Source organism: Macrobrachium nipponense, chromosome 21 (genome assembly GCF_015104395.2).
Source record: "Macrobrachium nipponense isolate FS-2020 chromosome 21, ASM1510439v2, whole genome shotgun sequence".
Lineage (NCBI taxonomy): Eukaryota > Metazoa > Arthropoda > Malacostraca > Decapoda > Palaemonidae > Macrobrachium > Macrobrachium nipponense.
In genome coordinates, this window is record NC_087212.1 from 22,459,847 (window position 1) to 22,472,724 (window position 12,878).

Genomic DNA, 12,878 nt, shown 5'->3' on the forward strand with positions numbered 1-12,878 from the left:
AGTCTCTCTTTGTTTCCCTATACAATGATTCTCCCATATATCATTATACGTCACTCAGTGTTTGGGTAGTTAGATTTCAGTTTATCTACCTTCCCACGGGCTTCAGTTCCTCTCCAGAAGTTATTTCTGCTGGAGCTGGACTAGTGGGTAGGCCCCCAGCCAGTTTAGGATGTCTTGTACCTCCCTCCAAGTATGAGTCTATCCTATGGTTAAGACCGAAGGTTTGTTCGCGTATAAACAAATGACAAATTTTATACATTCAACTTCCCTGTCAGATATATACTTAGCTATAGACTCCGTCGTCCCCGACAGAAATTCGAATTTCGCGGCACACGCTACAAGTAGGTCAGGTGATCTACCATCCTGCCACTGGGTGGCAGGAATAGGAACCATTACCTTCTAGAACCAGATTTTCTCTGTCGTCCGTATTGTAAACATACGTTTGCGGTACCTCCTGACTTGATTTTCGTGTTTCATCGCCATCGATCTTCTGGGCTGGCTTTTCCAGGGAAGTACGGGATCTTTGGTTCGGCATACGCTTTTATTAACTTTTATTAACTTTTTAATGAATTTTACTTCGAAAATTTCGAAGAGATGACGTGTAACTACCAAAGTTTTCGGTAGACACTCATATAGTTTGCAAGAAAGGGAAATATTAATATTTATTCATAATACATTTAATAAATGTTGTAATTTGATTGAGGAATCTAAACGAACTTCCTCTTTTAGGAAGTCAGAGAAAAGCTTATTACTAGAAACGCTTCTTTTAGAAGTTTAATAGCTCTCGTATTAACGAGCAGTTAGAGTATTAATAGTAATAGCAGTTTTGTATCCTCCTCACCTTCTTACTTCACAGAACTACAAATTCATAGTGCAATTTGAAGATAAAGGAATACAGCTCTAAATGCAAGCTATTAAAAGGTAAGAAGTGATTACAGTGGTCCCCCCGTATTCGCGGGGGATGCGTACCAGACCCCTCAGCGAATAGTTAGAATCCGCGAATGTTTGGAACCCCTATAAAAATGCTAAAAACAGCATATTTTGTTAGTTAAAACTTAAGAAAAACCACTAAAAATTGTCATACTTGGTTTTTTAAATAGTTTTATCACAAAAAGTGCATTTTATGATGAAATTGATAAAAAAAAACCAGGAATTTGTGGATATTTCTCATAGAAAAATACCGCGAATGTGCGAATTTTCCGCGAATAATGCAGGGAAACGTTCCCGAGAGAAATCCGCAAATGTGTGAGTCCGCGAATCCGGAGAACGCGAATAGGGGGGTCCACTGTATAGTGTTCCCCTTTGCAATAGAGGGTGCGTCTGATTGGCTCTGTCTCGCTCCCAGGCCTAGACCTCTTTCAAGCTCCCTTGCCCAGAGGAGAAGGAATGTCAAAAGCCGTACGGAGGTTATGGAGAATCCCCACCGATCAGGCGTCCCCTCGGCAGAATCTGTAGAACGTCCCAGACTGCCAAGGATAGCCATTGGAAGGGCATCCTAAAACAGTGTATTCCCCTTATTTTTTATTCCTCCTTGGCGGATAAGGAGAAGGAAGATTCATAGACGAAGATTTCATGAAGATGCAAGATAATCTCGTTATGGGTATTAAAACCTCAGAAGGAAGTTTTACTGCCAATCAAGATGTCCCGTCCTTTGGACTTAAACAGGATAATATTGGTTCGATACGGACAGAGACCAACCATAATTGAGGATCCAAACAGGTGCGAGGAGCCTGCCAAAAGAAGAGGCAGGCGCCATAAGCGTCAGTCAGGCGCCAGGCGCCATAAGCGCCAGTCAGGCGCCAGGCGCCATAAGCACCCAGCGCCTGGCGCCAGGCGCCAGTTAGGCAAGAATCACCAGTCTACGGGGATCCTTTAGAGACTGAAACATCTCATGCTTTCCAATATAGAGCTGCGAAGTCACTCAGTCACTCACAGATTAGAAGTCCTTCTCATTCAGAAGAAAAGGGAGGGCTACGGAAGAATTATCCGATAAAAGGGATCAATCTCTTTCTGATCTACTCAAATTAAAGGAAATTTCAGAAGGCGACGTTCCAACAAGGGAAGGACTGTCGAATTATAAGATTCTTACAGCACTCCTTATTTTATGTGGAGATTCTCTGACCGACGCCCTAGGCTAACCAAAATCAAATAAAATCACATAAAATACTTAAATCAATATCAAAGTAGGGGAAATAAAGTAGTAGGAGAAAAAAATCCAGGAGTGTACGACTAACCCGAGAGAAAGTCTACCACTCAAAGCTAGCCTGGGCCGATACTAAGAGCTATGGCTAGGGTCTGGATAGAAGAGATAATGCCTAAGCAAGGTAAAGAAAGACATGCATGCATGACATAAACCAATGCAGGCTGGATCCCCTAACATAATATAGATAAACAGGTATAGAGACGTAAAATCAAAGGGAAGGTTCTAGGTATGGGAGACCAAGAACGAACCCGCCACGAGGCAGAACAATGCCGCCATGCTTCCGGCCGAGAATCAGCATTTATACCTAAAAAACGGCAAATACTGACTCAAGGTAGGAAAAAACTAAGTAGAAACCTTTCGGAATACTTAACTTAGCTGATGCGATGGCTGAACGCTCCATGGTAAGTAAAATCCTCAAAAAAAGGGCACGAAAACACAGAAAGCTAAAAATTACGTCTTACGGGTTCACGTCTAACTTTAAGGATGGCCACCAGAGGCGCGGCAGTCCCTAGCGTGGGTTGGAGTAGTAGTAGTTGCTGCCCCGTTCTGTGGGTCGGCTCTCCTCTTGTGGGGGTTTTGTTGTGGGAGATTTCTATTGGCAAGAGGTTCGTGGTAGTGGTCTCACTCGCCCTAGTGTTCATACCGACGCCCTCTTGGAGGGTGAGCGAGTCAGTTATACTGACCTTTTTCTTTATTTTGTTTATTCTCTGGTATTTGTTAGATCATTTACCTTAGAAATAATGGATTAAAGGATTATTTCGCGCAATGACACGAACTGAGCCCAGAAATAAGATTCTTACAGCACTTCTTATTTTATATGGAGATTCTCTGACCTAGGCTGCGAGAACGAGTTACAAAAAGGCTCCAGCTAGGCTCTAGCCAGACGCCAGGAGCCAGCCAGGCGCCAAGCGCTAGCCAGGCGCCAAGCGCCTGTCAGGCGCCACCCAGGTGCCAGGAGCCTCCCAGGCGCCAACCAGGCGCCAGCCAGGCGCCAGGCTCTAGGATCTCCAGCTTCTTTGTGTTTGGAGATAGAGTGCACCAAGAGTCTCCTCTTTGAGATTTGTCACAAGATCAGTTGTTTCCTGACAGGGACGCAAGATGTCGCACAGGCGGCCGTCGCCCCTGTCAGGATGGACTGAGATTGTGGGAAGTTTCTAGCAAGAACAAACTTCTCATGACAGGGAATATAGTGGTCGCATAAGCGACTTCATCTCTGTCAGGAGGGTTTGTTTTGGAGAGACATTCTTTGCAAGATCAACCTTCACCTGACAGGTATTCAAGAGGTCGCACAGGCGAACGTAGCCCTTATCAGGATGGAGCTGGTACTGCTTAAAAGCCCTTCACTTTGTGAAGAGAGGCTCTCTCCTCAAGTGACTCACTCTTCTCCCAACATTATGAACAAGAGATGGAAGATATATTAGACTAGGAAGTCAATGAGGGTGCAGGTCTTTCAGATTACAAGACTTTAGCAGCCTGTTTGTGAGAATTCGGCGAGTCTCTGGAGTCCTGCCACCTCTCCTTCTCCTAGTTCTTTTCTATTAAGAGGATTATAAATTATCCTCTTCTATAGATATATGCAGCAAACCGGTTTCAGAATGAGAGCTTTGCAATTGTTTGGAATGGGACAAGACTTGTAAGAGCTCTCATTATTTGGTTAGAGGCTCCTTCTCTCTCTGCCTCGGCGAGGAAAGAAGGTAGTAGAGAATTCACCTTAAGACTACGGTATGATCAAGTCATATGCACATACCGAAGTTAACTACAGAATTCCTAGTATCCTTACAAAGGTTTCCTAAATTAATGCTGTTTACCACAATGTGACAGTATTATAGAGGATTCTAATGCGGCAGAGCATGATATCATATAATTCTCTCATGCTTTCGAGAAGCGCATGAAGAGAGCATAACCTTATTAGAATCGGACATTGCTCAGGAGAAGATGGATGAGTCGGATGGGAAACATTCTCTTAGTGGCAGAAGTGGGTCCCTGAATGGACCATATTAAGTCTATAAAGAATTACAAGCAATTTAGGTGATTGGCTCCAGAAAGGCACCAAGACGGGCACCTGACACCACCCCACAAGGTGGAATACCAGAAGAGCCAGGCTGGCTCAATGCTCCAGAAGCTCCAGAAGAGCCAGCCTGGCACAAATTGAGCCAGAAGTGCCATCCAAGATCATTTCTCGTTTTAGCCAGTTATTAACCTAAGAGTCCAGTAGCCTCTCTGACAGCAGGCTCGGTAACGGCAAGATTCTTTCCTGATTTCGTTCCCCGTCTAATCGGAAAGGGGTCGATCCCAAGGAAGGATGAAATGATTTATTTTAAAAACTTAGGCCAATTCCACAGCTCTCTCATATCGCAAGGAGCATCGAGAATCTCTTTTTTCGCCCATGTTCGCGTTAACAAAAGAGAACCTATTTGGAAAACAGACACGGAACGTAACGATCCTTAAGAGGTACGCTGCAAGATGTTGCACATCCGTGAGAAACCTTCTCGATCGACAATAATAACTTTTAACGTATGTCTAACATTTATTGGAAAGAGTTGTAAAAAACCGGTGAGAAGTCTTCTTCATAGATCTCTTCGCAAGGTGGAAGATGAACAGGCTTCCTATAGATTGCTTCCTTATTCTCGATCCAAGAGAGGTAGCAATATACACCATCTTTAGTTTAAAAAGGGGAATAAACTTTAGTCTTTTTTTCCCCTAAATATAAATTCTTAACAGATATTAAGATAAAGGGCGTCAAAGGAAGAGAGGATGATACTTTATGCCTCATTTCAGTCTTAGAGAGGTTGGATTCACAGAGGTCACGTTCTTCTTACAGCATGTTTCGGAAGGCTTTTCCAAGAGAGTGGATATTCTATCAGAATTTATTATAAATAGACCTGAAAAACCTCTCCACTCTGAGTCGGTCTGAGTGCAGACTGACCAGAAGTAGACATGAATGAGAGGATTTTTTCAAGGTAAAAGACAAAGAGTCATGTTAAAGACAGAATTGCTGCAGATCGTGCTAGATGGAATGGGGAAACTGTCCTCTTCCGATACCTCTGTGAACCACATAGTGGGTTTCTTCCCTTTCAGAAGGAAGAATCACCTTTGTATATATCTGCTATCAATGAACGCAGTAAAAGGCTATACTCTGTCTCTACAAGGAGAATTAGAGATAGCAGAGAATTAAGATCTTCGAGATTTTATACGATTCCTCAATACGACAAGAGTAGGATATCATGTACTTCGAATGGGATCCTTTTTTGGACCTCAGATTCCGTGTTCCGACAAGATGGAACTGCTCCTCATTAAACTTCTTTGAGAAATTTTATGAGGGAATTCTTTGTTTCTCTTGGTCCTAAACGACCAAGAAGACAAGTGAATTTTTTGTGCATTGGAATCTTGCATCAGATTCTATGGAGACTCGGCTATGGGTTCTTGCCAGCATAGTATGTCTGGTAAAAGAACTAAAACCCTATTTTCCTGACTTAACGCTTTCAGATAGAGGTTTCGTTGTCCAGGCAGGGTACTTACGTTTTCATCTACAGAAGAAGAATGGTTTAAACGTTTGCCTACAGAGTCTTTGGGATGCGATGAGGGCTCGAAATGCTTCCCAGAAGGTATTCAGAGGGATACAATCAAGAGCTAGAAATCAGGAGTCCTCCCAATTTCAGCTCGGAGTCTCCTTCGACTTCCAGGCTCCTTCCCTTCCTTCGGACAAGGATAGGGAAGATTCTGCAACGAGGAACCTCATCAACATGTAAGAAGAGATCTCGTTAGCAACGGAAGTACTCAAGAAGGATCCTCCTCGGAGGAAGACTCTTATCTCTCGTACTGTTAGATATCCTATCGTCTAATGGATGTAGCTGACTACAATCACCTCCCCTTGCCGGAGAGGCCAAAAGCTCAAAGTGGAAGAATTTCTTCCACCCTTCTCCAGTCTCCTGATAAACTATTGTGGATGTTCAGGACTTTCGGACAATGTAGCGCCAACCAGGTGCCAAATGCCAAAACAGGCGTAAAAAACGCCAGAGGCAGACAGTTCCAAGGAACACTTTCATTGTCTGATGAGGAGAAAGAGTGGGCCTCCAACCTAGCGAACAAATTGGACAGTTAAGAGTGTCCGATGTGGAGATCGCCAGACATCCTAGAGACTCTACCAAGCTTGAAGCTCTAGCAAGTGGGGAGGAGCCAGCCAGGCGCCAGGCGCCAAAAAGAGCCAGTCTGGGGCCAGGCGCGAAGCTCCTTCCAGGCGCGAGGCGCCAGCCAGGAGTCAGGCGAAAAGCGCCTTCCAGGCACTAGGCGCCAACCAGGCGTCAGGCGCCAGGCAGGCGCGAGGCGCCAGCCAGGCTCCAGCCAGGCTCTAGGCTTCATACAGAAGAGATCCATTTTAAAGAAAGCCCAGGTCTTCTTTGAAACAAGTGTGATCGCTAAAGCATTTCATGAGTAACTTGTTGATTCCTTCAAACAGCTGGGAATTAAAAGCGCATGAAGTGCGAGCTTTTATGAATTCTTGTTTTTTCCATAATATGTCATGAGGACATATTAGCTGTCACTTACGGGAGATGCAACTCTGTGTTGACTTCCCATTACACGAAGGAGGTCAAGTTGACCTACGAGAGATCCTTCTCTCTTGGTTATACATGTCTACGGATACGTTGCTGGGATAGGGAGCCGACACTGATCCTTAACTAGTGAGTTAATTTTTATTTTAACATAGTGTTTTTTCTTTGGGTTGTTTGAAAGGAGTTTGGGATAACTCTTTTCAAATTAAGCACAAACCCTCGTGTTTGGATCAGGTGATCGGGATCGGTGTTGTGCTCCTTAATTATGCCACTAGGCATAAGTGTATTGTCATGTAAGTGGATAAGACCCCATTGACAAAAGACCATTAGATTCTGTCGAGTAAGTGGATAAGACCCCATTGACAGATCTACAAGAACTCTTAGCCATAGGTCACATCCTCGCTGAGGCTCTTGAGACGAAGCAGATTCCTAGCAATAGCTAGGAAGTCAACCCTTCGTCTAAACACGTAGGAACCAAGGTTTTATTTATTTATTACCTACAACATATGTTGTTTACCTGTCTACTCAGTAAATAGCTGTCTCTTACCCACCACCGTTTGGTGCCAATCAGCTAAGTATATATCTGACAGGGAAGTTGAATGTATAAAAATGTTATTGTCATGATACAATAAAGTTTTATACATACTTACCTGGCAGATATATACGATAAATGGCCCACCCAGCCTCCCCGCAGGAGACAGGTAGAAGAGAAAATCTGGTTCTAGAAGGTAATGGTTCCTACTCCTGCCACCCAGCGGCTGGACGGTAGATCACCTGACCTACCTGTAGCGTGTGCCGCGAAATTTAAATTTCTGTCGGGGACGACGGAGTCTATAGCTAAGTATAGTATATCTGCCAGGTAAGTATGTATAAAACTTTATTGCATCATGACAATAACATTTTTCTAAGACAGTTTGTATTTTTCATAGCTACAAACCTGAGGTCTTAACATTATACTGCCCACTTCTAGCCGCCCCTCTGTCTGCTAAGACATCCTGAGTTGGGAAAGACTGACTCAGTGGCGTAGGTGCGTGATCCAGCTAGGTTTGTAGCTATGAAAAATACAAATTGTCTTAGAAAATTTGACATTTTGTTTACATTCTAAGAATCGGCTGATCATAGCTTATTACTGAAAGAATTATTTAAGAAGATAATTTAGTTGCTACGAGAAACTAATTTATTAATGTAACTATTTTTAATTTTGTACATAAAAGCTAATGATACAGTAATTCATATTTCATTTAAAGAGAGATAGAGAGATTACAGTAATTCACATTTCATTGAGAGAGAGAGAAGATTATATTATGTCATCACAGAAAAATTGCTACAGGACTGAAGCCTGGAGGTTTTGAGTTGCCTACATAAGAAATTCATATTTTAAATATTTTTGTGGTGATTACATCAATACAGTATATGTAAATGGATTCTACAAGTAAAATAATGTTATGGATCATTTGCTGTGTTTTCTCTTTAAAGTACTAGTACATGAGAGAGAGAGAGAGAGAGAGAGAGAGAGAGAGAGAGAGAGAGAGAGAGAGAGAGAGAGAGAGAGAGAGAGAGAGAGAGAGAGAGAGTGTTTTAATAGATTTTTGGGAGATGGCAAGGATTAACGACAATACGACATAAACCAGGAACTACTGTAATAAATAATTTTTTTCATCATAAATGCATTTGTTTGCAAAAATACTAACATAACAACAAACCTACTATTCAGTTTGCAGGTACATGTGTGTCAGTCGTTCTAAACTACCCACATATTTTAGATATACTCTCACAATAGTACAATCCTAAAATATTTAGTGGTGCTCAATCTCATGCGACATGATTCTTTTTGTATTGTCCAGATTCTCAGACTCAACGTGATGTTGCCAAGTAGTGTTATACTTTTTTTCTAATGTCATACATGTCGAAAAGTTTGTGAATTTACAACTAGTCCTATTTTCCTAATGGTTATATAAATATGATCCCTTTTATGCATTGGTATAATTCATAATCTGTGTGATTTGAACTGATTTTCTTTTTTTACGCTGCTAAGTTCAAATAGCTGTGTGATAAGGTTAACTGTGCCATCAATGAAAGCACACTTTACATGCTCCTCGGACTGCTGCAGTATGACAGTAGACCTATTAAGCTCAACAGTCATAACATTTTCAACGTAGGAATATGAATTAAAACTAGTTTTCTTTGAATGTTGAAGCTTTTGACTGTGTTTAAGCTGCCTGCATGTTGCAAAATGTTTTATAGGCCTAAAAAAATAACCTAAGGCTTCTGATATATAATCTGTTATTAATAAATTTATTTGTATAGATTATCTGTTTTATGACGAATGCAATAGGAATATGAATTACACCCAGTTTTCTTTGAATGTTGAAGTTTTAGGCTACGTTTAAGCTGCCTATATGTTGCAAAATAATTTATAGGCCTAAAAGAATAATCTAAGCCTTATGAGGTGTAATGTTACTAATGTGTCTATTTGTAGAGATTACCTGTTCTTTGAGGAATAACAGATGATGATTTTGATTATATGGAGAAGATGACTATTAATCGAAATATCATAAGTATTAATATCAAGGCGTATGGAACACTTTTTTTTTTCAACTGGTTTAAAATATTTTCTTAAAAGTCCTCCTCGCTTTTGGTGTATAATTTATTCTTTCATAAGGTAACTTGAAGAACAAGAATGTGTTGATAACCTCATTTGCTTTCTGGCCAGATATTGCTAATAGAGAGATGTGACTGTTAATTGTAAACTAAAGAAATCTAACACCTAGGCCTAGGAACGATATCTTGGCTTTGAAAAATGAATAATTGTATAGGTGAATATTTGCTAGTATGCCATCATTTTTTTTAAATATTTAATAATTATAACAATTAATTATGTATGAAAATCTAAGTATTTTCAAGATAATTTCATTGTCGCTACTCACTGTAGACCTACTTATGTTACACCAGATAGTTGTTGTTGCACCGAGACTAATGATAGATATGTCACACATGCTCCCCTCACATGTTGATATCGGTGGGCGCATTCTACTTTTGTGTATACGTACATATTTACATTTTTTTCAGCATTGACGTGTAAAAGCAATCAAATAGGACTATTTCAAATTTTATGTTGGCTTTGGAAGCATTATTAATGTTATGACTTTTTTTTCGTTTTTTCTAATTTATTAAAACTGATGCTTGATGACGACTTCATTTTGGTCAAGTGCTTCAGCGATGTGTGAACAAAAGTTTTGAAAATGTTTTGAAAGAATTTTTCAGAAATTTGCTACATGTGACATTTTCTTACAGTTTTGAAATATATGACAGATTTCACTCTTATGAAACATATTATGTCCATATTGTATGCAATAATCGCATTTCCGCATTGAAATAATAGATAAATATGGAGCATGCTAGGTTGCCAATTAGTGAATTTTGAACGAAATCCTATGGAGTCATGTCGCATGAGATTTGAGCCCCACTGTACCTGTATAATTAGTATTATTTCAAAATTATCTTACTATACAGGAAAATATCAATATACATAAAATGTACGCACAGCATGATGGACAAAGTTACATAGTCCAAAGAAAACGTGTATCTAAATGACAAGGGATACTACTTAAGAGTAACAGTTGTCGGCACATAATTTTGCATCATGACTTTGAAATATCAGGGTGTTTGGGATGATAGTGGGGTATATTTTTGTTTGAACTGTTAGTTTGGTGATGAAGTGGTAAAATAGGCAGTTATAGGCATTTTAGGGGTGTACTATATAGCCTACTGTAGAGTAACAGTAATAGGAGAGTATGCCCTGTAGTGTAAGGTTACTTTGGGTTTTTTGGATGATGGTTTTGGGATGTATTTTTGTTTGAAATGGTATTAAATTGTGTTAGTATGAAAATATAAGTAGTATATATTTTCTTCGAACCATCAAATTAAGCAGTGAAAATGTTAAAATAGGCAGTTATGACCGTTTAAGGGATACAAGGTGTAAGCCAGTTGTAAGCATTTATAGAGGGGATTTGTGCATTTCTACAGATTTTATTTTTCCATGGTAGGTTCTGGAACCTGTTCCCATGTAAAAATGGGGGAGCACTGTAAACTTATTAAAACCAAAATACACTTGAACATTAAAACCAAAATATACTTGAACATTTTAACCAGTTTCAAATAGTTAAGTAAACCAGACTATAATTTTAATTTTGAAAACTAGGCTTTTCTTGTATTTTACTGTTATGTTATTGGTTATAGTGCTAACTTTTATATTGTTTCTAATTACATTGTGCATTCTTTGTTTTACAGCTAAGGTTGCAATGCAAGTTGTGGAATATTTAAAAACTGCCATGAAAAATCTAGGTTCTGCAAAGTCGACAGATGCTGTCATAACAGAGATTGTTGGCAGCAAAAAACTCAAGGTATGTGTCGGTTTAACATTTTAAAATTTCTCTTTAGTCACTGATATGCTTTTTAATATCTTTTAACTCACTAATTTGCCGTTATGTTGATCATATCTCCTAGTTGCCAGGTTGTTAGTTTTCTGTTAGGCTTTAGTTCTGTACTGCAAGTTCAGATTGCTTTTACTCACTGTCGTGAAGAATGGAATGCGTTATGGATGTCTCAGTTTTGATATATTAAGATTTAATCCTTGATATACCCTCTGATGTGTTCATATGATAAACTTCACAGTTCACTTGAAGTGAAACTGAAGTACGTAGCATGCCTCAAATTGACAGTTCCACTGCCAGGATCCAGTCCCGTGAACATTAGACCAAGGATCTGCATGACATTAGGAACTCCCATTAAGTGCATAGGACCAAGCAACATTAGGCCAAGCTGGACACTGCTTCATCTAAGGACCTGCTGGACTAGTACTGTGCAGTGCACCAAACAGCACCAGGACTGGGTCCATGCAGATGATAGAACCTGTGGACAGGAGTTAGTGAAATTAACTCCTTGCCATTGGAACCAAGATAGCTGACTTTACAGTTAAGGGCCTTGCAAACTGCTAATTTTATACATTCAACTTACCTGTCAGATATATACTTAGCTATTTGACTCCGTCGTCCGACAGAATTTCGAATTTCGCACACGCTACCGATAGGTCAGGTGATCTACCGCTCTGCCGCTGGGTGGCAGGAATAGGAACCATTCCCGTGACGTATTTGGATTGTTGTACTGGCATACGCTTTTGTGGACCGTTGTTTGGAATTGATTGGATTTTTCTTCATGATGTCTGATTCTGGAAGTGTTGTGAGAATGTGTGTGAATGAGGGTTGCAAGGTGAGAATGCCGAAAGCTTCGGTTGATCCTCACACTGTATGTAAAGTGTGTAGGAAGTATGAATGTTCTTTCGATAATATATGTCACGAATGCGAGAGTTTGAGTGCTGAAGGGTGGAAGTCTCTAGCTTCTTACTTGAAGAAGTTAGAAAGAGACCGGTTGAGGAAGTCTTCTTCCAAAACCAGGCCTAGCTCTCTTTCTAGTGATGTGGTAAGTAATTTTGTACCCTCTTCTAATATGATGAATGCTCCTTCTAATTTTTCAGTACCTTCACCGAATGCAGATCCTACGGATTCTGCTTCAGAAATTGCAAATCTGAAAGCCGCCCTTAAGAAAATGGAGCTTAAAATGGCGGCTATAGAAGGTAAGAATAGTGAGTTTAATAGTGCTGTGGATAGTGATTTGAGTGTCCCCAGTGCAGTGGAGGAGGCGTCTGATTGGCTCCACAATGCTCCCAGGCCTAGACCTCTTTCAAGCTCCCAAGCCCAGAGGAGGAGGAATGTCAAAAGCCGTACGGAAGTTGTGGAGAATCCCCACCAGTCAGACGTCTCCTCGGCAGATTCTGTAACACCTCAGACTGCCAGAGATCGCTACAGGAAAAGCGTTCTCCGTGAATGTTTCTCGTCATCGGAAAATTCGTCTCCCAAGAGAGGATGGAGATCTGCGGATCTTTCCCGTCCCCTGAAGAGGAGCTGGAAAGAAACTCGATTAAACTCGAGTCCTGAGCAGTTTCCTGAGGATTTGCCATCAGAAAGTAAGAAAGCAAAAAGTCGATTGCGTTCTCCTGCGGGGTCGTGGGAACATGAGAAAGATCGTTCTCCTTCCCCTCCTTTAGACCCAAATACAGAGACTACGAG

General features: G+C 40.7%; 1 protein-coding gene across 2 annotated transcripts in view; it reads left to right on the forward strand.

Annotated features, from left to right (window-relative positions):
* LOC135197837 (tyrosine-protein phosphatase non-receptor type 23-like) overlaps window positions 1–12,878 on the forward strand; it is a gene marked incomplete in the record, with an annotated part of 242,063 nt that overhangs the window by 59,005 nt on the left and 170,180 nt on the right. For both annotated transcript variants that reach the window (XM_064224997.1, XM_064224998.1), the window contains 1 exon segment: window positions 11,044–11,156. In XM_064224997.1, coding sequence (XP_064081067.1) covers window positions 11,044–11,156 — 113 coding nt within the window.